Source organism: Triticum aestivum, chromosome 2D (assembly GCF_018294505.1).
Source record: "Triticum aestivum cultivar Chinese Spring chromosome 2D, IWGSC CS RefSeq v2.1, whole genome shotgun sequence".
NCBI lineage: Eukaryota > Viridiplantae > Streptophyta > Magnoliopsida > Poales > Poaceae > Triticum > Triticum aestivum.
The window spans coordinates 541518194-541544311 of NC_057799.1; the positions used below are offsets into that span (position 1 = coordinate 541518194).

The 26118-nt window shown below is 42.0% G+C and overlaps 1 protein-coding gene and 1 long non-coding RNA gene across 3 annotated transcripts; one reads left to right on the top strand and one right to left on the bottom strand.

Moving 5' to 3' along the window:
• Positions 1-3415: 3415 nt before the first annotated feature.
• On the top strand, positions 3416-4479 carry LOC123049864 (pumilio homolog 1-like). The gene is made up of 3 exons (XM_044472729.1): positions 3416-3595; positions 3694-3804; positions 4267-4479. The coding sequence occupies exons 1-3, from the start codon at positions 3416-3418 to the stop codon at positions 4477-4479; spliced, it is 504 nt and encodes a 167-aa protein (XP_044328664.1).
• Positions 4480-18491: 14012 nt separating this feature from the next.
• Positions 18492-24676, bottom strand: LOC123049865 (uncharacterized). Of its 2 annotated transcripts, XR_006423669.1 has the most exons (8): positions 24304-24676; positions 23163-24180; positions 22817-22956; positions 21644-21860; positions 20710-20845; positions 19897-20274; positions 19140-19215; positions 18492-18884 (listed from the first exon to the last, which is right to left on the bottom strand). It is a non-coding gene; the product is annotated as an uncharacterized lncRNA (long non-coding RNA). The 2 variants fall into 2 exon arrangements; XR_006423668.1 differs by having other exon boundaries at positions 23163-24676.
• Positions 24677-26118: the final 1442 nt, after the last annotated feature.

Consider the following 26118-nt stretch of genomic DNA (forward strand, 5'->3'; position numbering starts at 1 on the left):
GTTTTCCCTCTGTAAACTAATATTAAATCTTTTAGATCACTAAAGGGAGTACGTAATATATGCATTCCCACAAGAAAAGGTACACAAAACAAACTTGATTTGCATTGATCTAACGAACCACTCCGTACATTCGTATTTCCTTCGTCCCACAATATAAGACGTTTTGACAAACATAAACTTATAAAAATGTCTTATATTGTGGAACGGACACGTCTTATACTGTGAGACGGAAAGAGTACCTTGCACATCTAAACAGTAAACACCATCTAGCAGCTATACGTACGTATCAGGATAATCTGTCGGGCGGGTGGGAGCTGCTCCATTGTCCTGGTCTTAGTAATATAGTCTTCTTTTTGCATTCGGCTCGCGAATGCTATATCTCGCTTACTACGAGATACATCAGCGCCCGCCTTCGGCGCTCCTACTAGTTGGTTGGACTAGTAAGCGGTTTTCCTTTTGCGCGAGTTCATCTCACATGTTTCTTATTTATGCAGTGTTTTTTTATTCGGTGCATAGTGCATTGCTTCTCACCAGGCTCAGCCAGGTGGACCACTCTAGCCTGCTACTTTGTTTTTTCCATTTTGTTTTTTCTTTGTATTTATTTTATTTTATTAACACATACCTTTTCTTTTTATTCTATTTTAAGGTTCCTTTCTTCTTATTATTTTTCATTTTTATTTTAGGTTTCTTGTTCCTTCCTTTTTGTTTTTTCATTTTTGTAGTTTTTCAGATATATGTTGACTTTGTTCTAATAAACATCGGACATTTATTATATACATGGTGAACATTGTTGAGATGGAGGTTGAATACTTTTCAAAAATGTCATGAACATTTAAAAAAAAATATGTACATTTCTCTTAATAGCTAGATTATTGTTATATGTTATGAAGATTTTTATAAAATCAAGTGAGCTAATTTAAATTTTATGAGTACTTCCTCAAATGTTATGAACACATTTTTAAACCTATTTTTTATGAATTAGAATATATTTTAACTTTTTCATGAAGATGTTTTTGGAAGAATTATGAATATATGTTTAATCTTATTTTTTCCTTTCTTTATATTTTCTTTTTTAAATGCACGTTGAAAGCTTTAAAGATACACCTCAAACATTTTTCTAAATACACGTTAAACAGTTTTCAGATACAAGTCGAACATTTCCGAATACACTTTGAAAATTTTGGGAATACATGTTGAACATTTGTCAAAGGCATGCTGAACATTATTCAAATACACTGTGAACATTTTATAAAAAGACAATGTGCACATTTTTACAACATCCGTTTATCATTTTTCAAATACACACCGAACATTTTTATAAAGACTCTGTGAACATTATTCTAAATACCCTGGCCATTACATGTTGAACATTTTTGAATACACCAAAAAAAGTTAAAATGAATGATGATAATTTTTAAATATGTGATGAACAATTTTCTCAAATACAAGCCAAACATTTTCTATAGATCAGTACAAAAATAGTAAATTTCTTAAACTATTTTCTAAAAGCAATGTAAAATCTAAAACATAGAACATAAAAATTGAAGCAAGAAAAGAAACCATGCGTGTGCGGCTTCCGTGAGAAGTGCGCTTCGCACTCTCCCGTTATAGGCCTGGCTTATGCACGCGTCGCTGCAGGCAACGATTATTCTGCGAAATACAAAGCATAATGTTGACTAAATTGGTTAGTTATCAATTTCCTATTCCAATCACACAAAAAGTCACAAAGTTTTAACAACTTATGATTTTCCCAAATATTGGCAAGAAAGTTAGCGGCAAACCAATCAACAACATAGACCCACCGTGAACCAACCTATGGTTGGATGGTTAGAGGGACTGTGGTATCCCATCCCATCAGGGTTCAAATTCTGGTGCTCGTATTTATTCCTGGATTTATTTCAGGATTTCCGGCGATGCGCATTCGGTGGGAGGAGATGTTCTCGTTGATGACGAGGTGCCTATGGTGACTTCGTAAATTTCAAGATGATATGTCGGCTGAGTCTTTTGGAGGTGCTCATAGGGATAGGGTGTGCGGGTGTGCGTTCATAGGGGTGAGTGTATGCGCGTGTATATGAACGCTTGCGTCTGTACTGTGTTAAAAAAACATAGACCCACTTGCCCCCAACTCAAAAACCACATTTAGTGCTTCAAGCGTCCATTACTTTGTTAGCCGTCACTCGTGCACACCCTCGATCCCTTCTGTCTGGCGAACTAGGCCGACCCATAGAACAAGGAGCCCCGCAAGAGAGCACCCCGCCACTGCCGACGACCGCTCGAGCGGCGCTAGGTAGGGGAGGAAGGAGATTGGGGCGGTGGCGCCTAGGGCTGGTAGGTGGAGCCCTCATGTCTCCTTTGGCAGGGATCAGAAGACCAAGTTTTTTTGCGTCCACCGTTTTTGTTCTTGTTGTTTTACCTATATCTCACTCCGGTTGTCTAACTTTGTAACGAAACATCCCATGGTCGCCGTACCTAGCTGCATGGCTGCAATGAACATGTATTCATTCATGTACACGTCATTTCTTTCCATGAGCCGTGAACCTAGAAAGGCGAGTGTCCTCGTAAAGCCGATTATTCTGATAAGACGTGTTTAGGTTATTGTGTGATTTTCCTTTTGTTTGACATATTTTATATGCAGTTGGAATCTTTCCTCAACATTATGGTGAACATTGAGATCATTCCTGCTCAAGTGTATTCATTGCTCAAGGCTTCCCGTCTATTTGGAGGACGATTGATGGGGTCTTTCAAAAACCATTATTGTGTGTGTGTGTGGGGGGGGGGGGGGTGTGGTACTGCTGCACCACGAAGAAGCTATTTCAAAAGAATTTGTTGTAATTCTTAGTCTATACCACCATTAAAAGACCGGGGGGGAGGGAGGAGGGGGGATCAAATTAATACCAACCATCAAATCATATGCATCCAACGACCTAGATTACTTCAATGGTGAGCCCTCCACATGTTTAGCGTGTAATCAATACCATCCCAAATATTGACATTATCAGTAACGACATAATTAACATGTAATTAATATCTCATATTTCCTTCAAAAATATCCTACACTATATATATCTTTTCTAACATCTCATGATGGAAGGAATTAAGGTGTGTTTGTAGATTGCAAAATTGCACTTTTACATTTGGAAGGCCTCTGCTTTGTAATGTCATGTAAAATAGAGTATGTAATTTATTCAAACCATTCACTCATTTATTGTCTTGTTAATATGTTCATTATCCTAGATAACTTCTGTTGTAAATATAATATAATGTCAAATGCATAAATGATTTAAGTTGATTATGTTTCATTACGTTTTAAGTTTTGACCTTGGTATGCCATATTATTTCGTTGTGAGCTCGGTCACTGATGGTGTCTCTTTCTTCAGGATTTTGAAATAAGCGACATCGATCAACAAATATAGAGATGTCCAAGGAGCTTGATAGCAACTTATTCAAATGTATCTGTGATCAACATGCAAACCATGTCGTTCAGAAATGTATGGAGTGTGTGCAGCCACAATATATCCAATTCATCTATAGACGGTTATGTGGCAAGGCCAAGATGTTATCCACCCATCCTTACGGATGCCATGTGGTTCAGGTTGTAAGTTTGGGCATTACACTTTTTACCGCTTCCTATCTTTCGACGTTTGTTTGTACCTTGTTCATTAATTATTCCTCCTGTCCTCGTGATCTTCATAGAAAATGCTAGAGTTCTGCAAGGATCCTCAAATTATGGACATGTTTATCACAGAGATTCTCGATTGTGTAAAGGAGTTGTCTATAGACCCATATGGAAACTACGTTGTGCAGGTAAAGTGTGTAGTGGTTTGTAATTGATGAAATATTGTCGCGGCTAAACAAACAACTCACATGTGTGTTCTATCGACATGTTGCAGTACATTGTGGAGCATGGAAGACCTCGTCATCGACAAATTATTATGTTGAGATTTGCTGGAAGTATAGTACAGATGAGCCACCAGAAGCACTCTTCCAAAGTCATTGAGAAGTGCCTAATCTATGCCAGCTAACACGATTGCAAGCTTGTCATAAATGAGATCCTTTCTGCAGGCGGTGGTCAAACTGCATATCATCTCGTGGTATGTGGCTCTAAAGATCTTATCGCTGTTACTCAACATCCCTAGAGAAATATCGTACTCCCTCCGTCTCATAATGTAAGACGTTTTTTAACACTAGTGTAGTGTCAAAAAACATCTTACATTATGAGACGGAGGGAGTACATGACTAATCTTGCATGATTGTCTGGTCATGCAGGGCATGATAATCCACCAGTATGCAAACTGCGTGGTGCGGCAGCTGATTGACGTGGTGAACGATTGGCAGTTCAACGTGATGTTGGATGTGCTTAGGCGCAACAGGGAGACTTTCGTCATGTATGCCCAAGGGAGGCAGGTCATCGCGCAGGTCAAGCGGCTCCTCAATGGCATGGCACCGTCCCCCGACTCCTTTGGGTCCCAGTTCCTCTAGTGTGTTTTTAATTGCTTTTACAATGGTTTGCTTTCTATGTCTCTGTTGTTCTTCCTGGAGTACTAGTGATCTGCATAAATTGAATTAGGGTGAACTTAGTTGCTTTCGTTTTCCCCATTAGGGTGAACTAAATTGTTTCTGTAGAGGAGAACCAAACTATAACCTCCTCTAGTCTAAGGATTTGTCAGGCGCCCAGCCTACCATTATCTATGAATTGAACTATTTGTTTTCCATACCATTTCGTCAGGGATTAATCTGTCAAATTTAGAACTTTAAATATTTTGCTGGCTAGTTTCGCCAGGCATGGATGTTCCAGGTCGACCAGGCAGTAAAAAATACTCCCTCCGCCCATAATATAAGAGCACTTGATGCATCATTTAGTTTTGTTGTTTTGTGGGTGATGCATCATTTAGGTTGTGGTGGGCACAATGTGATTTAAGGTACCGGTTGGACCTCACAGCGTCGTCGAAGGCGTGGCTCCTTCCATGCACGCCGCAATACTTTAATCAGATTTTCTTTTGCGCTTGACTTATGCTATCCTACACTCCTACTGTCTTGGTTTTGTAAGTATTCCCTCTGTAAACTAATATTAAATCTTTTAGATCACTAAAGGGAGTATGTAATATATGTATTCCTACAAGAAAAGGTACACAAAACAAACTTGATTTGCATTGATCTAACGAACAACTCCGTACATTCGTATTTCCTTCGTCCCACAATATAAGACGTTTTTGACAAACATAACTTATAAAAATGTCTTATATTGTGGAACGGAGACGTCTTATATTATGAGACGGAAAGAGCACTGATGTCTACTATGCAACCTTCTTCTTGTAGACGTTGTTGGGCCTCCAAGTGCAGAGGTTTGTAGGACAGTAGCAAATTTCCCTCAAGTGGATGACCTATAAGGTTTATCAATCCGTGGGAGGCATAGGTTGAAGACGGTATCTCTCAAACAACCCTGCAACCAAATAACAAAGAGTCTCTTGTGTCCCCAACACACCCAGTACAATGGTAAATTGTATAGGTGCACTAGTTCGGCGAAGAGATGGTGATACAAGTGCAATATGGATGGTAGATATAGGTTTTTGTAATCTGTCAGTGGTTGGGTGCGACATATGCCAATGGATGGCTTATCATGGTGGGAGCGAGTAGAACGTCGCCGGTGCCTGGAAGCGGGATGAGGCGTAGACACGAACGCCGACGCACTTTACCCAGGTTCGGGGATCTCCTAGGAGATAACATCCCTAGTCCTGCTCTGCGGTGTCTCCGCATGATCACTAAGGCACTAGTGAGTACAATGGCGCTCCTCGAGCTGTATGCTAGAGGTGGAAGAAGGCAGGGCTCGCCCTCTCCTCTCTCTCTATGTGCGAGTCTACTTCTAACATGTTGGGAACCCTTTGCATGGGTGCCCTGGGGGGTTTATATAGGCCTACCCCCAGGGGTACAATAGTAATCCAGCCGGGTGTAGGACCCGGCTGTCAGTGTCTCTGGTCGCCGGCTTCTCCGCCGGCTGCTGGGGCCCGCCGCCTGGTGGGCCCCGCCAACCGGTCTGGTACAGAGCCGACAGGCCGCTCCCGCCGCTCGCGGGTCTTGCCGGCTGCTGGTTACTGTAACCGTGATGCTAATGACGTGTACTTGGTCAGGGAAGCGTGGCTACAGTCTCGCTGACTGGTGGGAGATCACTGTAGCCACTTCCTGTCTCATCTGGTTAATGGCGCACGGACCCCGAGGGAGGGGAGGGCCGCCTGTTGGAGGCCGGCCTCCCTCGGGTCCGACTGGTCAGGCCTCCGCCGTCCTCCGGGCTCTTGCTGCCCGGTAGGGCCCACCGCCTACAGGCCGTACCGACAGGTCGTAGTGGGAACAGGGCTCCACCTGCCAGTAGTGACGTCAGGGGTGGAGTGGCAACAGTGCCGCGCCAGGCGGAGATCTCCGCCTGTACGGAACATTGTGGCCACACCCGGCCCTGGATACGGGGGTGATGGGCTACACTGTAGCCACATCCTGTCTTGTCTTCTTAATGCGGGTGCAGACTCTGAGGGCGCCGTGGGCCGCCTGCTAGGAGTCGGCCTCTCTGGAGGCCGCCTGCAAGGAGTCGGCCCGTCTTGGTGCCGCCTTCTGGAGCTTAGCCGCCTTCTGGCAGCCGGCCGCTTGGGCCAGCCGGCCATCAGAAGCGGCGCTTCATCTTGATGTCCTGAGGGGCGCAGCCAGCCCTGATGTCTTGAAAGGCTCAGGGACTCGGGTTAGGCTACCCATGGCCCATTACTCTGACAGTAGTGCCCGAAACTGGTGAGGCATCGTAGCTGATAAGCTCTCAACAGTTTCCTTCTCCGAGTGCTCTGGACGGAAGCTTCATCCGACTCCCGGCGTGCCGCCTGGAGGGAGTCGGCCACGACCAGACGGACTTGTCTGAAAACTTCGAACGCAACGGCGCGAACCAGGTGGCGTGCTAGCTAAGCCTCCTGGCTCGCCGCCCGTCATGGGAACGCCATGTGGCGTCAGCCAGCCGGGCCAGCCTGCTAGCCCACGCGCGTGATGGGACGCGACAGCTGGCTGGGCCTGCCACCACCGGGCCTCGGCACGCGAGCGGATTCGCTGCGGCTGAGGCAGGCGGTTGAGCTTCTTCGCGGAGTTACTGCGCATAGTAACTCGCTTGGTAAACGCGGGGACGTGGGGTCGTGGGCACAGTTAATCCCACGATCCCACGCCTCGCCCCCTCGGCTTCATAGCCCACCGGCTATAAGTAGGGGGGAGGGGGAGCGGCGGAGCACGCGCGCCCTCCCGCCTCGTCCTTGTCGCCTTCTTCTTCCTCCCGCCGCAGCGCCCCCAAGCTACGCCGGAGTGTTGCCGCTGCTCGTCTCCGTCGAGCTCTTCCGCCCCGAGCCCTCTTGGCCCCGCACCGGTTCTCAGCTCTGCCGCCGCGCCATTTGCCTCGTCGAGCTCCTCATGGCGCGCGAGTAGGGAGGAGATTGGGACGGGTCGAACGTCAACGAGGACCACATCACCTTTCTTCGCGACACACGGCGCCTTCCTGGCGCGGGCTTTGTGAAGGCTGATACGTCTCCAACGTATCTATAATTTTTGATTGTTCCATGCTATATTATATTCTGTTTTGGACATTAATGGGTATTATACACTTTTATATTATTTTTGGGACTAAACTATTAACCGGAGGCCCAGCCCAGAATTGCTGTTTTTGCCTATTTCAGAGTTTCGCAGAAAAAGAATATCAAACGGAGTCCAAACGGAATGAAACCTTCGGGAACGTGATTTTCGGAACGAACGTGATCCAGAGGACTTGGACCCTACGTCAAGACATCAACCAGGAGGACACGAGGTAGGGGGCGCGCCTACCCCCCAGGCACGCCCTCCACCCTTGTGGGCCCCACGTTGCTCCACCGACGTACTTCCTCCTCCTATATATACCTACGTACCCCCAAACTACCAGATACGGAGCCAAAAACCTAATTCCACCGCCGCAACCTTCTATACCCGTTAGATCCCATCTTGGGGCCTTTTCCGGAGCTCCGCCGGAGGGGGCATCGATCACGGAGGCTTCTACATCAACACCATAGCCTCTCCGATGATGTGTGAGTAGTTTACCTCAGACCTTTGGGTCCATAGTTATTAGCTAGATGGCTTCTTCTCTCTTTTTGGATCTCAATACAATGTTCTCCCCCTCTCTTCTGGAGATCCATCCGATGAATTGTGGGTTTATGATCAAGTTTATCTATGAACAATATTTGAATCTTCCCTGAATTCTTTTATGTATGATTGGTTATCTTTGCAAGTCTCTTCGAATTATCAGTTCAATCTTGCGGTGTCCTTTCCCAGTGACAGTAGGGGCAGCAAGGCACGTATTGTATTGTTGCCATCGAGGATAACAAGATGGGGTTTATATCATATTGCATGAGTTTATCCCTCTACATCATGTCATCTTACTTAAAGCGTTACTCTGTTCTTATGAACTTAATACTCTAGATGCATGCTGGATAGCGGTCGATGTGTGGAGTAATAGTAGTAGATGCAGGCAGGAGTCGGTCTACTTGTCTCGGACGTGATGCCTATATACATGATCATACCTAGATATTCTCATAACTATGCTCAATTCTGTCAATTGCTCAACAGTAATTTGTTTACCCACCGTAATACTTATGCTCTTGAGAGAAGCACTAGTGAAACCTATGGCCCCCGGGTCTATCTTCCATCATATTAATCTTCCAACACTTAGCTATTTTTATTGCCTTTTATTTTACTTTGCATCTTTATCATAAAAATACCAAAAATATTATCTTATCATATCTATCAGATCTCACTCTCATAAGTGACCGTGAAGGGATTGACAACCCCTTTATCGCGTTGGTTGTGAGGATTTATTTGTTTGTGTAGGTGCGAGGGACTCGTGCATGGTCTCCTACTGGATTGATACCTTGGTTCTCAAAAATTGAGGGAAATACTTACGCTGCTTTACTGCATCACCCTTTCCTCTTCAAGGGAAAACCAACGCAGTGCTCAAGAAGTAGCAAGAAGGATTTCTGGCGCCGTTGCCGGGGAGTCTACGCAAAAGTCAACATACCAAGTACCCATCACAAACCCTTATCTCCCGCATTACATTATTTGCCATTTGCCTCTCGTTTTCCTCTCCCCCACTTCACCCTTGCCGTTTTATTCGCCTTCTCTTTTCCGTTCGCCTCTTTTTTGCTTGCTTCTTGTTTGCTCGTGTTGCCATGTGCCTTTTATATGCTTGCATCTTCGCTTGCTGAAAATCTATTGATATTGATCCAGTTAAAGTGTTCTACTTGGATCATCTTCGATCCTTATGTGCTCGTGCTGAAACCCCAACTGGCCTAGTTGATGGGAAATCTTTAGATGAGCATGCTCATTTTGTGCGTCGTTGTTTGTATGAAAAAGGGAAGCTCTTATGGTATCATATAAATAGTTTGCTATGCTATGCTTGGAATCTTTGTGAAATTTGTGATTTTACTTGTTGCTCTAAGAACCCTAAAAAACACCTTCCCAACCTATGTGAGTTCAATGATAATGAAATCTTATCTTCTTATGCAAAGGGTGTTTATAGTTACTATGATATCGAACAAATTGAAGAATTTGTCATTTTTAAGGGTGCTCATGAAGTTGCTTCTTTGATTGAAAAGTATGATTTTACTCTCAACAAATCTGAAAATTCCGTCATACTTAAATATTGCAATGAAAACTTTGCTCATAATGTCTATGTCAAAGAATTTATTGAAAGAATGACCGTTGCTTCGGAAGAAAATAATGATATGCATGAATCTATAGATAATTGTGATTCCGATGATTTGATTGAAATATCCCTTGATGAACATGATGCTTGCTATTCTTGTGGCCATGATGCCAATATTTATGAAGATGAATTTGCTATCGTTCCTTACGTAAAACATGAGATCGTTGCTATTGCACCCATACTTGGTAGTTCCTTCGATAAAAAGCATGATTGCAATGATTTTACTATAATTTCTCTTGATGTCAATCGTACTAATAATATACAAAACCCTAAGCTTGGGGATGCTAGTTTTGCTATGTCCACTATTTGTTGCAATGATCATGATTGGGGTGATCTTTCTTATGATCTTGAAAATTTATTTAATCCCCATGATGAATATGAGATTGATAATATTGTTTGCAATAATATTGAAAGTAGGTTTGGAAGAGTGTCAACTTTAGATCCCACATATTTGGAGAATATTCAATCTTATGAAATTTTTGATAAAAGTGGGTTTGGAGAGGTCATGACTTTAGTTAATGTTAATCCCACTATTTCGGAAGAGTGTCAACTTTCCATGCATGTGGATCGTGTTGAAAATATTTTATATGATAGCTATACTGTTGAATTTGCTTATGATCCTACATGTAATTATTATGAGAGAGGACAATATGGTTATAGAAATTTTCATGTTACTAAATTACCTCTCGTCATGTTGAGATTGCTATCGTCTCTTTCTTCTTCCTTCCATATGCTAGTTTTTGTTTGCTTTGATAATTTGTTTGCTTATAAAATGCCTATGCATAGGAAGTATGTTAGACTTAGATGTGTTTGTCACACGCTATTTGATGCTCTCTTTGTGCTTCAATTCTTGTCTCTCATGCGAGCATCATTAAAATTATCTATGCCTAGCTAAAAAGGCTTTAAACGATAGCACTTGTTGGGAGGCAACCCAATTTTATTTTAGTTTTTTTTGCTTTTTGCTTCTGTTTAGGAATAAATATTCAGAAAAATTAACGCCCACACATGTGGGCGTTTGCACATCACCCACACGCCTCCATCATCACTCATTTTGCCATGTATGAACAGATGACATAAGCAGAAATCTTTTTGGTTTTCGGCTTAAAAATGTTTTATCTCCTAATTAAAAAAGCGAATTAAAAAATCCATTTTCACCATTAAATCCGTCTCGACGAGATCTTCAAAACTAGACCCCATGTTGATATGTTTCGATGAAATTTTTTTTTGCCCAAAAGTTGTCATGCTGTTTACACTGTAGTTGCCATAGTGCTTAAACTAAAGTTTCCATATGGCAATTTTAGTTTGTAGATCACGGCAATTTTAATTTTTCGATGATGGCAATTCCAGTACTTTGACCATGAAAATATTTTTTTTGAACCATGGCAATTTTAAGTGCATGTATCATGACAATTTTAATTTATGGTGCATGGCAAGTCTAGTTTCTTAATTCCCCGTTTTATAATATGTCAAAATTTACTTTTAAATGTAGAAGAAAATAGCTGAAACATATTATGGCAACTTCAGTGTAAACATCATGGCAATTCATGTGCAATAGACACGACAATTTTTAATAAAAAAATTCGTCAAAATATATTGATATGAGATCTAGTTTCGAAGATCTCGTCGCGAGGGATTTAATGGTGAAAATGGATCTTCAATCAGATTTTTCATTTAAAAAACAGAAAATCCAAAAAGATTTCCACATGCATGCATGCGGTGACATGGCGTAGTCTGTGTGCTATAAGGCGTGTGGGCGGTTTGGGTTCCCACCACACGTGTGGGCGTTAGCGTTGTCCTAAATATTTGATCTAGCCTCTGGTTAGATGTGTTTTTATGTTTTAATTAGTGTTTGTGCCAAGTTTAACCTATAGGATCTTCTTGGATGATAGTTATTTGATCTTGCTGAAAATTCCAGAAACGTTCTGTTCACGAAAATAATTGTTAAAAATCACCAGAACGTGATAAAATATTGATTCAAATTGCTGCTGATCAATAAACAAATTGTCTAGGTCTTCCTATTTTGGTAGATGTTTTGGAGTTATAGAAGTTTGCGTTAGTTACAGATTACTACAGACTGTTCTGTTTTTGACAGATTTTGTTTTTCGTGTGTTGTTTGCTTATTTTGATGAATCTATGGCTAGTAAAATAGTTTATAAACCATAGAGAAGTTGTAATACAGTAGGTTTAACACCAATATAAATAAAGAATGAGTTCATTACAGTACCTTGAAGTGGTGTTTTGTTTTCTTTCGCTAACGGAGCTGACGAGATTTTCTGCTGAGTTTTGTGTTGTGAAGTTTTCAAGTTTTGGGTGAAAGATTTGATGGATTATGGAACAAGGAGTGGCAAGAGCCTAAGATTGGGGATGCCCATGGCACCCCAAGATAATCTAAGGACACCTAAAATCCAAAGCTTGGGGATGCCCTGGAAGGTATCCCCTCTTTCGTCTACTTCCATCGGTAATTTTACTTGGAGCTATATTTTTATTCACCACATGATATGTGTTTTGCTTGGAGCGTCTTGTATTATTTGAGTCTTTATTTGTTAGTTTGCCACAATCATCCTTGCTGTACACACCTTTTGAGAGAGTCACATATTATTCGGAATTTATTAGAATACTCTATGCGCTTCACTTATATCTTTTGAGCTATATAGTTTTTGCTCTAGTGCTTCACTTATATCTTTTAGAGCACGGCGGTGATTTTGTTTTATAGAAACTATTATTCTCTCATGCTTCACTTATATTATTTTGAGAGTCTTAAACAGCATGGTAATTTGCTTAAGTTGGGAAATTAATCCTAATATGTTAGGTATTCAAAGACTAGTAAAAAACCCTTCTTATGAGTGTGATGAATGCTAAGAGAAGTTTGATGCTTGATGATTGTTTTGAGATATGGAGGTAATGATATTAAAGTTGTGCTAGTTGAGTAGTTGTGAATTTGAGAAATACTTGTGTTGAAGTTTGCAAGTCCCGTAGCATGCATGTATGGTAAACGTTATGTAACAAATTTGAAACATGAGGTGTTCTTTGATTGTCCTCCTTATGAGTGGCGGTCGGGAACGAGCGATGGTCTTTTCCTACCAATCTATCCCCCTAGGAGCATGCGCGTAGTGCTTGGTTTTTGATGACTTATAGATTTTTGCAATAAGTATGTGAGTTCTTTATGACTAATGTTGAGTCCATGGATCATACGCACTCTTACCCTTCCATCATTGCTAGCCTCTTCGGTACCATGCATTGCCCTTTCTCACATTGAGAGTTGGTGCAAACTTCGCCGGTGCATCCAAACCCCGTGATATGATACGCTCTTTCACACATAAACCTCCTTATATCTTCCTCAAAACAGCCACCATACCTACCTATTATGGCATTTCCATAGCCATTCCGAGATATATTGCCATGCAACTTTCCACCGTTCCGTTTGTCATGACACGTTCATCATTGTCATATTGCTTTGCATGATCATGTAGTTGACATCGTATTTGTGGCAAAGCCACCGTTCATAATTTTTCATACATGTCACTCTTGATTCATTGCTATCCCGGTATACCGCCGGAGGCATTCATATAGAGTCATACTATGTTCTAGTATCGAGTTGTAATCATTGAGTTGTAAATAAATAGAAGTGTGATGATCATCATTCATAGAGCATTGTCCCAATAAAAAAAGAGAAAGGCCAAAAAAAGAGAAGGCCCAAAAAAAATAAAAAATAAAAAGGGACAATGCTACTATCCTTTTTTCCACACATGTGCTTCAAAGTAGCACCATGATCTTCATGATAGAGAGTCTCTTGTTTTGTCACTTTCATATACTAGTGGGAATTTTTCATTATAAAACTTGGCTTGTATATTCCAACAATGGGCTTCCTCAAATGCCCTAGGTCTTCGTGAGCAAGCAAGTTGGATGCACACCCACTTAGTTTCTTTTGTTGAGCTTTCATGCATTTATAGCTCTAGTGCATCCGTTGCATGGCAATCCCTACTCCTTGCATTAACATCAATCGATGGGCATCTCCATAGCTCATTGATTAGCCGCGTTGATGCGAGACTTTCTACTTTTTGTCTTCTCCACATAACCCCCATTATTATATTCTATTCCACCATAGTGCTATATCCATGGCTCACGCTCATGTATTGCGTGAAGGTTGAAAAAGTTTGAGATTACTAAAGTACTAGTAGAGTGCCCGTGCGTTGCCACGGGCTCTTGAAAAAGTTTACAAGAGTTACATGTTAAATTTAACATGCACAAACAATATAACACAAACACAATTACTGAATAATTGAAGTCCATTTTGCAATGAAAATTGATAACAAAAAGAAAGACTAATGACATGTCCATGTAACCAACGGAGCGATGTTCCAGCTAAACATCTATTACAAAATTATCAATATCTAGATGATGCGCTTAAGAAATTCTTTAACAATATCAGGAAAGTTGCCTTTAGCTTCATTCCCATGGTGTTTTAGCAGGTACTCCCTCCGTTCGGAATTACTTGTCGTAGAAATGGATGTATCTAGACATTTTTTATAATAAAAACTGCTTCCTCAACTCATACCCATCCTGCACAAACAATATATGTAGTTAGTGTGCATATTTCATGCCAAAGGTCTTAAAACATGTAACGGACAATACTCACCGCGCAAACCGGCTTGATCAATTCTGTACCGTTCCACCAGAGCATAAAATGAAAAACAAAATAGTTAGACACATTCCTGTAATATTTTAAATTAATAATGTAAAGAATATAGTGATAAAAAAATAAATGTTCATTTTATTATGAATTCATTACCCGTCTATACTCGTTGGAATACCAAACGGAAATAAACGTTGCCATTTATAAATATCGGAATTCCAACCAGGCAGCTTTATTTCGAGTGCTTCTTTGAAATCCCTTGCAAAAGTTTTAAATTTCAGTGCATGCCCCAAATTTTTACCCTCTGACGATTGTGATGTTTGAATAGGGTCCATAATATATATCCGACGTGCCTCTTTGTCGATCACGTACAAGATGTATCGGCCTATGGATGCATAGCGAAGATAAATCTACAAGTGGAGCTATTAAAAACAACAATAAACCATGATAACAATAGACAAAATACTTTACTTACCATGTTGCACTATGAGATGTTGTTGTTCATCCCAGGCCAGCTATCAAATAACGTTGCCAACGTCTGGATAGTTTCCTTCTCGCAAAACTTCTGACTTCTTGTTGACTCTAGCATCATGGACTAAGTAAAAAACTAAATATTTCTTCAGCATGTTAATACTAATGCCACATAGAATGCAGAGTTATGATAAGTTACACAAAATCTTAGATCCATGTAGTGTATAGGAGGGTCTGTGAAATATATATATGATGAAATATAAATGATATTTTCTACTGCATAATATAATCATATATAATATCTGAAAAAAATAAAAGTGAAACTAACACAACTATTTTCTCTATAAGAACATATTTGATCTTATTAGGAAAATATGTTGATTAAATAATTGTACTAACACAAAACTCCGTAATTTTTGTTTTATCTAATAGCATATATATTTTCTGTATTGCTGTATAAAACTCCGTAAATTTTTGGCTTCCAACGTCATTACCTTGGATCCCGTGTCCATTGATTCTTTTTTAACGTCAACATTATTCATGTTTATCTCTCTCATAATATGCCGAAAAAACATATAGAGAAATACAACTTCTGATAAAAACAATTATTTTTATGCATGTCTTCTAATTATATAAAATTCGATGAGTATTCAGTCCGGTACATGGTCCATCATTCTTACGTAGTGATTTCATCAATTGACATTTTCAAAGATCATCTAAAGCAATTAGAGCAACTCCAACGGGCCGACCCAAACGGACGGCGATTTCGTCCGCTTTTTGTCCGTTTGGGTCGGCCGCCCGCCCGGCGTTCGCCCTGTTTTTCATATGGGTCGGCAGCGCGCCCAACGCGCCGGCCCATATGTGCAGGCGTGGCCGGCTGGCCGCCCAATTTTACATTGCATTCAACATATTGTGAAATGAAAATTTAACAAGCAAAATAGTTTAGCCACCCAAATAAATAGTATAGTTTTACAGGCCAAATAAAAAATAAAAAATGTTTCACATAGTTTTGCAAACGAATAAAAGAAGATACATCTATTGGTTGCCAACATGAGTCCACATATGCTCAACCAAATCATTTTGCAGTCGCACGTGAGTTTCCCAATCACGCATGTCTTCATGAAACTGAGTGAACTGCTCAAATGTTGCCGCTACTCCATGCTCAGGCACAACATTCTCACCCTGAAACTGAAAGCCTTGATCGTACAGATGTTCTGGGCGCTCGTCTTCTACGATCATATTGTGCATGATCACACAAGCAGTCATCACCTCCCATAGTTTCTGCGTGCTCCAAGTATTAGCAGGATACCGAACGATGCCCCATCGAGATTGCAAAACACCAAAGGCATGCTCGACATCCTTTCTAGCACTCTCTTGCTCTTGGGCAAATCTTTTCCTTTTCTCTCCGACAGGGTTGGGTATTGTCTTTACAATAGTGGTCCACTGAGGATAGATAGCGTCACCCAAATAGTACCCTTTGTCGTAGTTGTGGGCGTTGACAGTAAAGTTCACCGGTGGGCTGTTGCCTTCGGCAAGCCTAGCAAACACCGGCGAGCGCTGAAGCACGTTGATATCATTGTGTGATCCAGCCATGCCAAAGAAAGAGTGCCAGATCCAGAGATCTTGAGACGCCACGGCCTCTAGTATGACAGTGCAAGCCCTGACATGTCCCTTATACTGCCCTTGCCAAGCAGAAGGGCAGTTCTTCCACTCCCAGTGCATGCAGTCTATGCTGCCAAGCATCCCCGGGAAGCCCCTGCTAGCATTCATCGCCAACAAACGGGCTGTATCTTCAGCTGTCGGCTCTCTCAAGTACTCAGGGCCAAACACAGCAATCACAGCCTTGCAGAACTTATACAGGGACTCTAGGCATGTAGACTCGCTCATACGGACGTACTCGTCAATGAGATCACCGGGCACTCCGTATGCAAGCATTCGGATGACGACAGTGCATTTTTGATAAGAGGAGAAACCAATCTTGCCGACGACATCCTCTTTGCACTCGAAGTAGTCATCATAGCCAACCACTCCCTCTCTAATACGGTTGAAAACATGCCTACTCATACGGAACCGGCGGCGGAATTTGTGATGTTTGAACAATGGGTTTGTTGTATCAAACTAGTCCTTCCAGAGAAGGAAATGCCCGCTCTCCCGGTTACGATTCAACGCCGGAAGGTGGCCCGGAATGGAGCCACGGAACAGCGGCCGCTGGTTGTTGAGGTGGTGATGGACCAACATGGCAGCCAATATCTCCTCCTCGTCGTCGGACGATGAATCGTCGGAGTCGCAAATGAAATTGTGGAAAAAGAACTCGTCGGCGGAGTCCATTTTCGTACCTTGGCAAACTGTCGAACAGCTTGCGGGCGTCGAAGAAGGAGACGGCCGGCGAGGGGAGACGCGGCGCCCACAGACCAGCTAGCTGCCCTGCCGGAGTCCGACGAGTGTGACGGCATCCGACGAGTGTGCCGGTCGTATGTGGCGGGGGCGGCGAGGCGTCTTCTTGGTCGCGGGCGGCTGGGCGGTGGGGGAAGCGGCGGCGGGAACCTGTTTGCTCCCCGGCGGCAAAACGGCGGCGGCGGGCGACTGGGGGCAGGGGCGGCGTTGCTGGGCGGATGTGGAGGCGGCGGCAGCTAGAAGAGTCGCCGGCAAAAATGGGCGGCGGCGTCGGTAACGGAGGAGGCGGGGGTGAGGGTTGCTTGTTGGCCGGGAGGAGGGGAGGCCAATGTGCCACAGACCAGCGGGCCCGGGGACAGGAGTAGGCGAGCGCGCGCGCGTCCGTCGCGTGTCCGCACCAATGCAAATCAGACTCAAAAAATGGGCCGGGAATGGGTCGCCCGCGGACGAAAAACGAACGCGCGTCCGTTTGGGTCGGCGCGTTGGGCCCCCTTTTCTGTCCGCGCCGACCCAAACGGACGGCCGCGGACGAAATGGGTCGCCCATTGGAGTTGCTCTTAGCTTTTATCTCCGATCTACAAAAGTTAACATATAAACAGATTTTATATAATTTTGTACTAACTTTGTACTAAGTTAACGACCCTTATTTTGAGATGAAGGGAGTACTAAAATTTTAAAATTAAAATAAGCTCATATACATTATATATTCATTGGTCAACTGCTAGATGCGTGCATCGACCCTTTTTAGTCGGAGTGAGTGGCATCGTTCTTTTTCTTAGACTGAATCGCATTGCAACTTTAATAAATTGTAGGCTAGCTAAGCTATAAATCACTTTTTAGTAATTATTCTTTAGAAATAACTTTTTAGGCTATGTGATATTTGTCATTGTATAAAAGAACACGTGGCATTTCTCTCATTGCAAACTGCTCTTTTTCCTCTGAAAATAAGCAAACACCGCTCATTTTCCTTGTATCTTAAAAAACCAATTCACTCTTAGGGCACAACGCTCACACCCACATCTCATTCTCCTGGTCTGCTTTCCCCGTCACGATTTCTCACTGTCACCTCCCCTCAACACCACAACAATCTGCCCGTGTCTTCCTCTCACCGCCATCTTCTCTCCCCTCTATGGTGGCCCTGGCCAATTCCCGGTGCTAAGGAGTGCACATCGTCGTAGCCAACTACTTAGGCCAAAAGGAGGAGTAACATTGACTTATTCAAGCGAAGGTAGCTGGGAGCAGAGGCAAGGCTGACGATGATATTGTTATGTTTATTCCCAGAATCTCACGGTCTAGCAAGAGAAACACGATTTATGTGTATATATACATTGAACATACAAGTACCAAAACGACATGGACTCTAATAGTCTTGAAACCTACCACACACGCACACGCACGCACGCACATAAAAAAACAAGCATCCACATATACAAAACATGCAATCAGAAGAAAGAAGAATACATTGAGTGGCTTGAGAGGGTTTCGCATGGTGGCAGAGCTTCACAGTCAGGCAACAGTGCGGATGAACACCTCGCTCACAACCTATGGATTTGGCTTCTTAACGGCATGGCTAAGTACGCCAGTGCCTCAGACTTCGGCATGAGACGTCTGGGAAACAAGTTCACTCCAGCGAGATGTAGAGTTCTATAAAAAAAAAGTATATTTCAGGATCTGGGGTTAGCAAATTTACTCCCAAATGATTAATACCATAGAAACATGAAGACGGATGCATGTCTGCTAATTTTAGCTATTATATCATATTAGTTGGATTAACATTACGTTGCTAAGATTATTAAATTAGCAGTGCACCCATGATGCTCTCACACAAAATTACACGCGTTCACTAAAAGAAGCATAGCGAACATTAGTCTGCAAGTAAATGATTTAAATAAATTATACCTCAACCAGCCTTGTCGCGCTCTAGTGCTGCCGCCGCCCTCGTTCACCGTATAATCTACGGCCCAGGTCGTTCTGCCTGTGTAAGAGACACAAGACATAGGAGACATGAGGAATGGAAGTGAGAATCCATATGAGGTCAGAAAATCATTTATCTGTATCTTCAATGAGGCAAATCCCCCTTCTGAATTGACAACAATTATCAAACCTTGCAATGCACCCATGATGGGTTGGATGACAGATTTAGTCTATGAGATAGAACCTCTGCCAATCTTGTTACTTGGGTCATTATTCAGTAGTCAATATCTTACAAAAGGAAGAGAGGTGTGGTAGACATGGCGGAGGAATCTTAACATACACTTCCCGGGAAAAAATATTAGCACCATAGTTTAAATGTGTATAAAAAGGAGTCCTATTGTGCTTCGAAAAGGGAGTCCGATTTTAGAGTAATCCAAGTTATTCAAGAGATTAACAATGAAACAAACTTTGCAATTTGAGTATTTCCTAAATGAAGTGATATGTACATGCACCAAATATTTGTAAAGTTATGACTAAAGAAGGGAAACCGCTACATTGAGTACTCAAAGCTAACGGAAGGAAGCCACATGATCGGGTATTTGAGGCATGCAATGTAAAACCTTAACCGGGATCAACTGCAATTGGGCAAACATACACTCAACACAACCTGGAACGCTCTGAAACAGAAGTTTAATATAGCAGTCAGCAACCGCGTATGCAAGGAAATACTGCAAGGAAATACCTTCGTGATTGTCAGAGATGGAAAGGTGTTGGGCAAGATGCACGGCTAGTTCGTGAGATAGACTTTGCGCCCTTAGGCTCCAGCATGGTGAAGTGGACCACACCTCCCGTATCCACCACGAAATCGATCTATGGCACGTACTCCTTCATTCTTCTGGGCCTAGAGAACCTGACACCGTTGATGTAGCTTGCTGATCCAAGACCAAACACGTAGAATGGCCGGTTTGCCCAATACGTTGTGTTGTGGTTGCACTCGTAAACATAATTGCAGTAGCTACTGATCTCATAGTGTTCATATCCTGCTTCTGAAAGGCGTTTCGAAGCCATCTTGTAGAAGTTCGCAGAGTCTCATTTGGGAGGAAATACACCAGACGTATAGCTGCGACATTAAAATGGAAGGAATGAGATCAGCACTAGTATTCAGTATGACACATTTACATAGGAAGATCACTTGATTCTTAATAGTACTCCCTCCGTTTCTAAATATAAGTCTTTTTAGATATTCCACTACAAAAAGGATGTATGTATACATATTTTATAGAGTAGATTCACTCATTTCGCTCCGTATGTAGTCCATAGTGGAATCTCTAAAAAGACTTATATTTCGGAACGGAGGAAGTACACAAATTTCACTGCAAATTAATGTGTTATAATTTTTTTAGAAACTTGGTCTTACACGGTAGTAGTATATTGCAATTGGTTGTGTAATACCTCCAAAAAATTCAGTTAAGCCCTTTAACTTCGCAACTATCAGCAGCACATATTTGTAGTACTTTTTTTTACCATAGCAGCCACAAAATAGAATAATGTGTACCTTCCCGAGCTCGTGTATCCATCTATTTGATTAAGGAGATCCATCAACTCTGTTGTATTTCACGATCTGCTCTAGTGCCCTTACAGAATCTTAGGCCACCAATGGCATCAGTTTCATCCATGAAAACAATACATGGCTACACAAAATGATAAAAAAAGATAACATTAATGAATGACATTATTACAAAATACACCAAATTTTATCTTCAAGAGAAACAAAAATAGAATTTAAAATGTGCATAACAACTTAAAATGTGAAGACCATTTGCATGGCTTTTTTCGCGAAGTAGATCTAGAGTTCAGGTGCTTGGTATTGCAGACTGCTAGTTTCTTACTATGTTCCTCTACAGAATGGACTTTCTACAACTACTAAATACATGTTATTCTAACGACTGAAGCAAACATAATATATTTGGCCATGAGGCATTTGATGCTCACGAGCATAGTTAACGACTGAAGCAAACATAATATACTTTAGTGATCTAAATGCTCTTTTGTTTCTTTACAGAGGGGGTACCTTATAAGATAGATGCTTTTACCAATATATATTTTCAACCATAGCAGTTGATACAATCTACATTAGCAAAAAACATTAGTTCAAAATAATACATTAATGATTCCAAATAAAAGGATGATAGCAATGGCTCTATCAAGCGATGCCGTCCTCGTTCCAAGTAGGCAAAAGAGCAGAACACCCCTTGAATGAGTATAGTAGTTAGTACATCTCAAGATGATGATATCTGCATCATTGTCGTGCGTATTCAAGAAAAGAAATGCCAGTTGCTTTAAAATAAGGGTTCATTGAAACAACTAATATAACAACCTTTCTATATATAGCTAGTGAATGAAATAAAGACTTGCATTGTTTGGACATCAACATCACAGAAGTAATTTCATCAAGATAGAAGAGAGGAAATAGTCCTGCACCAATTTACCTGCTTTCAAGAAACATCCGGTTGTGAGGGGTACATTAGAAGGTTCATTCTCATGGGTAAACACAACACATCGTGTGACCTTGTTATGCAGGAGGTTCCAGAGCTCCTCTGTACACTTCTAACCTCAAGCACCTGGGTAATTTTCTCACAACAACCGCTGTTCGAGCGACCATCCAGTGCCTTCCCAGGCATTTGCGTTGCAGACAATACCTATTTGCTGTAAAAAGACATCTCAGTCAATGTTGTGATTTAGTCAGTCAACATACCAAGACAACAAACATGAAGATCGTAAAGAAGTTTTGTTTAAATCAATAAATCCTTATTACAAACAGGAGCAAGCTAGATAAATCCTTATTACTTTCCACAAGCAACGTTGTCAATGACACATATAGGAGCAAGCTATATCACAAATTATTCTCAGGAGCTAGTTAAATGCCCGTGCGTTGCCATGGGCAAGAATGCAAGTAAATATTTCAAATGCCAGTGGCAACGCACCTACCAATACAGCGGCCTGCAGATGAGGCCCACACTACAATCCCATAAAGAATTAATAGCCCAAGGTATTATTGTCAGTTCGCAACTCACGTCACAGATTTACGAATTCCTCATGACTTTCAGTAGTGCATCCTCGTCAAGTGAAGCTCTAAATACTCCAAGTATTCCTTATATTTGAGTAATTGTATATATGATAAAATTGTTCATAGACTTAGAAGGATAGTTGCTAGAGTGCAAAATCAAGGCTGCTTAGTGCCGTCTATGTAACAACCCTCTTCCGAGATGCTATCATTTTACAAACTTTGATTGGATTAATAACCGAGGGACAAGAACTTTTTTGATGGAAAAAAAAATGTAATATAATGGTCAATGCTTACCTTGGTCACGCACCCTCATACAAAACTGTAGCACCTTCACTTCTTGTTGTTCAGATAAACTTCTTAGACTTTTCATAATTAAATAAGAAAAATGGTGGCATAATAATATGTATTGACTACTGAGTCGCATCTTGAAGCAGTGTGATCTAAAGACATGCAGATGTGAATACTGAATTCCACATGCAAATGCAAGTAGTTTCTAGGGAAATTCTTTCTACACCTGATGTTAACAACTTCACAAAAATGTACATATTTGCGACCAAACATCAAAAGTGTAGTAGGTTCCATTTGAGTTACATACCCTTCACTGACAAGTGACCCATGTCTGCAATCTTCAATGGATTTGAGATTTTTATATTCTTTGCCCATTCAACCAGTCAATCTAAAAACCGATCTGCAATTTTCTCATGTGTAGCCATGTGGGTGTGAATCATATCAGGACTGCAATGAAAGCAAAGTGAATCACAATATGTAACTGAATTCAAATGGCATAACCTGACAAACACGAGTTCTAGCATTCACCGACAAAATGCTGATAAGTAATCCCGTACCTAAATGTTCAGAACCTTTACAGTAAGCCAAAACGGCCCACAAATCTCAAGGATCATAACAGATTTAAAAAACGGTTAAGGGCAGACGGCACACACCTGCACAATAGCGGCCTGATGCACTGCTGGCGGTGATGTAGGGCACATCAAGGAGGAGAGAGTAGTTGCAACTGCAAAGATATATTATCTAGGAGGAAATTTAACCGTTGTAACACTACTAAAGAAAATCCACTCGCAGTTCAAATTATGAATTGCTAGCATAGGATTATTTGTCCAATCACGCAGCTCGGTACAATATCATGGCTGCAGAATACCAATCCAAAAGCAGTAGGGAGGTGTATATATCTTTCAAGGAGAATATATCTAGACCCAAATAGGAAATTGTACCCCTCAGATATGGACTTTTTAGGCTGTACAGCTAGATAATCCACACTGCTATTTTTTATCTATATAGGAAACAACAAAACAAAATTGTACAAAAGGGTTGTATAGGAAGAGAGGAAACAAACTAATTAAATAAAAATATTGAAAGGGAAGAAAAGAAAATCCTAGATGAAGTAAACAAACCCCTGAAAGAGGAAAGACACTCTTTAAGAATGTCAACGCTTTCTTATATCATCTACTTACCTTGACAAAACACGGAAAACTGCATCAGACTGGTAATGGTAGAAATGCTAGCAGATCATTTAATGTCAGATATTTGACATTGGGAGATACTAATGCTACTTCGCAGTGGCACATGAAAAAAATATCAAACTGTTTGCTCCTAACAAATGCATCAAGAAATTCACATACGCATAGCTAGACAGTGTATATCATGTACGTGTCCAACGTTCCACTTACAAGCACTCCACGGATTGGCCACACTGCAATATTGAATGTCGTGATGAAGCATCAGAACAGCTTGAATAATCAGACCAGAAAATCAAAAGAGAATGAAAAGAAAGGAATCAGCTAACTGATTTATAGGCACCAAACTTTTAAGATTGGTGGATAAATCTCAACTGCTATCAAGAAAAGGTTGGCACACCCAACCAGAAGGACCTCCAGGAGAACAACACACAACACAACGTCTGAAAATCAGGAACTTGCAGATCAGAGGTCCCTCGCGACTGACCTGGTGAATCGGGGGAAGATGTACATGAATTGTAGGAGGGACAAGGAGAGGACTGTGGCATGGGCCAACGACAGAGGATTCAACGGAGTTCCGATCCGCAGTATGTCAGCCCGAGAGACGAACCTGACGGCGGCGGCGAATCGTTGGGTCGCCCACCGGCCCGCGTCGGTGACCTCAGACCGTCGCTGGTGGGTGGTCGCGGAGGTCGTGCATGTAGGATCGGTGAAGGAAGATCTGGAGGGTGCTGATCTCCATTGCCGCTAGCGAGATGGAGAGAGAGGAGTGCGGTGACGAACACGGTTTCTGTTGTGAACCGACGGCGACCGGAAGGTCCTCAACGAAGGCGCCGACGCCTCCTCTAGGGCCTTGGCGCCGGCAAAAGGATCTGCCTTGGCGGCTAGGGCGTGATTTCCGTCGACGTAGCGAGGATCCCCGATGGCGGCTATGGCCAGGGTCCTCGCTCCCAGGCAGATCCGTCTGGTTTTTTTCTCGTGCGATTTTTTGTTCGTGCGAAGGGGCATCGCTACGCATGGTTGTCCGCTTTTTTTTTTTACCGCTGATCGGACCGGGAGAGGTGGGAGTAGGACGAAAAAACCAGCGAAAAAAAACCGGACGAAAAAGGTGGGACGAAAATAAACCCGGAACGGAGACTACCAACGGAGACATTAGGAGTAGAGATGAAACAATTGCTTGGCTTGTCATCGGGATTGTGCATGATGAGAGCATTCTTGTGTGACGAAAATGGAGCATGACTAAACTATATGATTTTGTAGGTATGAACCTTCTTTGGCCATGTTATTTTGAGAGGACATAATTGCTTAGTTAGTATGCTTGAAGTATTATTACTTTTATGTAAATATTAAACTTTTATCTTGAATCTTTCGGATCTGAACATTTATACCACAATTAAGAGAATTACATTAAAATTATGCCAAGTAGCATTCCGCATCAAAAATTCTATTTTTATCATTTACCTACTCGAGGACGAGCAGGAATTAAGCTTGGGGATGCTTGATACGTCTCCAACGTATTTATAATTTTTTATTGTTCCATGCTATATTATATTCTGTTTTGGACATTAATGGGCTCTATTATACACTTTTATATTATTTTTGGGACTAACCTATTAACCGGAGGCCTAGTCCAGAATTGCTGTTTTTTTTCCTATTTCAGAGTTTCGCAGAAAAAGAATATCAAACGGAGTCCAAACGGAATGAAACCTTCGGGAACGTGATTTTCGGAACGAACATGATCCAGAGGACTTGGACCCTACGTCAAGACATCAACCAGGAGGGCACGAGGTAGGGGGGCACGCCTACCCCCCAGGCGCGCCCTCCACCCTCGTGGGCCCCACGTTGCTCCACCTACGTACTTCCTCCTCCTATATATACCTACGTACCCCCAAACTACCAGATACGGAGCCAAATACCTAATTCCACCGCCGCAACCTTCTATACCCGTGAGATCCCATCTTGGGGCCTTTTTCGGAGCTCCGCCGGAGGGGGCATCGATCACGGAGGGCTTCTACATCAACACCATAGTCTCTCCGATGATGTGTGAGTAGTTTACCTCAGACCTTCGGGTCCATAGTTATTAGCTAGATGGCTTCTTCTCTCTTTTTGGATCTCAATACAGTGTTCTCCCCCTCTCTTGTGAAGATCTATTCGATGTAATATTCTTTTGCGGTGTGTTTGTTGAGACCGATGAATTGTGGGTTTATGATCAAGTTTATCTATGAACAATATTTGAATCTTCTCTGAATTCTTTTATGTATGGTTGGTTATCTTTGCAAGTCTCTTCGAATTATCAGTTTGGTTTGGCCTACTAGATTGATCTTTCTTGCAATAGGAGAAGTGCTTAGCTTTGGGTTCAATCTTGCGGTGTCCTTTCCCAGTGACAATAGGGGCAGCAAGGCACGTATTGTATTGTTGCCATCGA